At 43.2% G+C, this 1,566-nt stretch overlaps 1 protein-coding gene across 3 annotated transcripts in view; it reads right to left on the bottom strand.

Moving 5' to 3' along the window:
* Positions 1–323: 323 nt before the first annotated feature.
* LOC113209232 (uncharacterized) overlaps positions 324–1,566 on the bottom strand; it is a 10,404-nt gene continuing 9,161 nt past the window's right edge. For all 3 annotated transcript variants that reach the window (XM_052266370.1, XM_052266376.1, XM_052266380.1), the window contains 2 exons: positions 519–561; positions 324–436 (listed from right to left, as the gene is read on the bottom strand). In XM_052266370.1, coding sequence (XP_052122330.1) covers positions 339–436; positions 519–561 — 141 coding nt within the window. In that variant the 3' untranslated portion in view covers positions 324–338. The remainder of the gene's footprint in view (positions 437–518; positions 562–1,566) is intronic.

The raw sequence follows: 1,566 nt of genomic DNA, 5'->3' as shown, positions 1-1,566 counted from the left end.
ATTATGCACTTCAGTAAATCGCGAGACTGAAATGGTCGGGCCGAAGGCCCGACCATCGCCGCCGGCAGGCCAAGCAGGCCCGGCCCCTGCCGAACGGAGTTGCCGGCGCAGCGAAGTGGAGCTGGCAACTCCGTTTGGCGGAAGGGCGGGCCTGCTTGTTTTACACCTTGAAATGATCAGAAATCATAAATGTGCCTCTTGAAAAATATGGCCACTATTAATGTTCTATGTTGCGGAATTAAGTGTAGCAGAGAGAGTAGCGAGTTTTCCTCTGAGGGCCGTTACAAACCTTAAAAATAAACTCCTATTCCTTTCATTTTTGCAAGAATTGGTCCGTATTACCTTGATGCGCCTTGATGCGTAGTCACACCGTCGTTTAACTTTATAATTGTGGTTTGGGGATGCCAATTGACAATATCCAACAGCCAAAACTCAGCTCGAAGATGAAACAAAGAACTTTGAAAAAAAAATGAACGTTTTGGACTATTACCTGAAAATGCACGTATTTTAATGATCACCCATGAAAACGCATTTGAATGAGGCGCAATCCACGCAGGACGCCTGGAAACATCGAAAAATTGCACTTCTGAGGGACATTTGACCATTTCCGGGCCCCTGGAAGGTATGTAACCTACCCCAAAGGATTTCAAGGGGAAAGGGTTGTTTTTTTGTTTAGTAAGGCTTACTAAACCCAGCGAATTTAATACCGGAAACATAGAAAAACTGTTTTCTAGCAGGTTATACAGATAAGCGCGGATCTTGCAGACTTCCGCAGAAGCCGTGCGGAACTTACGCACGCATGCGGAACTTTGCTTGTTTGGCACGGAAATGGGTGAACACACATAGTTTTGGAAAGAGGACATAACCGTTTTCATTTTTACGTTGAAACACCGGGATTTTGAAGCCAAATAAGTTCCGCATGCGTGCGTAAGTTCCGCACGGCTTCTGCGAAAGTCCGCAAGTTCCGCGCTTAACTGTATAACCTGTGGGACGTGGTCTCAGGCGCGGATCCAGCGAAAGGTTATAGGGGGGGCATTTTCCTGGTGTGTCGTGTTAGTTGCCTAACTCACAGGGGGAAGTACATAAACATTTGCCAAATTTGAAAGAACAAACCCCCGTTTTCCATAATGGTGAAGGATACTTGTGCTTCTGATGATCCAAAGTCAGTTTAAGAAGCTGTCGCAAGCGAAGCGAGCGAAAAAAATTTGGAAACTATGTTTCAAAATTGGGACCACGAGCTAAGTGAAAAGGGAAATCCTAGAAGTCATCGCGAGCGAAGCGAGCGAAAAAATATCTGAAAAATACGAATTAAAATTGTGACCAAATCTAAGTAAAGTTTGACAAGAAGTCACCATTACCGCAAGCAAAACAAGCTCAGAAAAAATCTGAAGAGTACCAACTATCTTGTGACCAACGGAGGATAAAAAAAAGAAGAATCTGCCTACTCAAAAGCTTTCAAAAATAAAAAAATATTTATGCTTATCTAGTGGTGTACAAAACTGAACGAAATTTTTCAATTCAGAATCAAAGCACAAAATACTTCAGTTGTTTAAATGTTTCCTTGCT

This window comes from Frankliniella occidentalis, unplaced genomic scaffold, assembly GCF_000697945.3.
Source record: "Frankliniella occidentalis isolate FOCC.00 unplaced genomic scaffold, Focc_3.1 Scaffold3, whole genome shotgun sequence".
NCBI classification, from domain to species: domain Eukaryota; kingdom Metazoa; phylum Arthropoda; class Insecta; order Thysanoptera; family Thripidae; genus Frankliniella; species Frankliniella occidentalis.
This window is presented reverse-complemented; position numbering and strand designations above follow the sequence as displayed.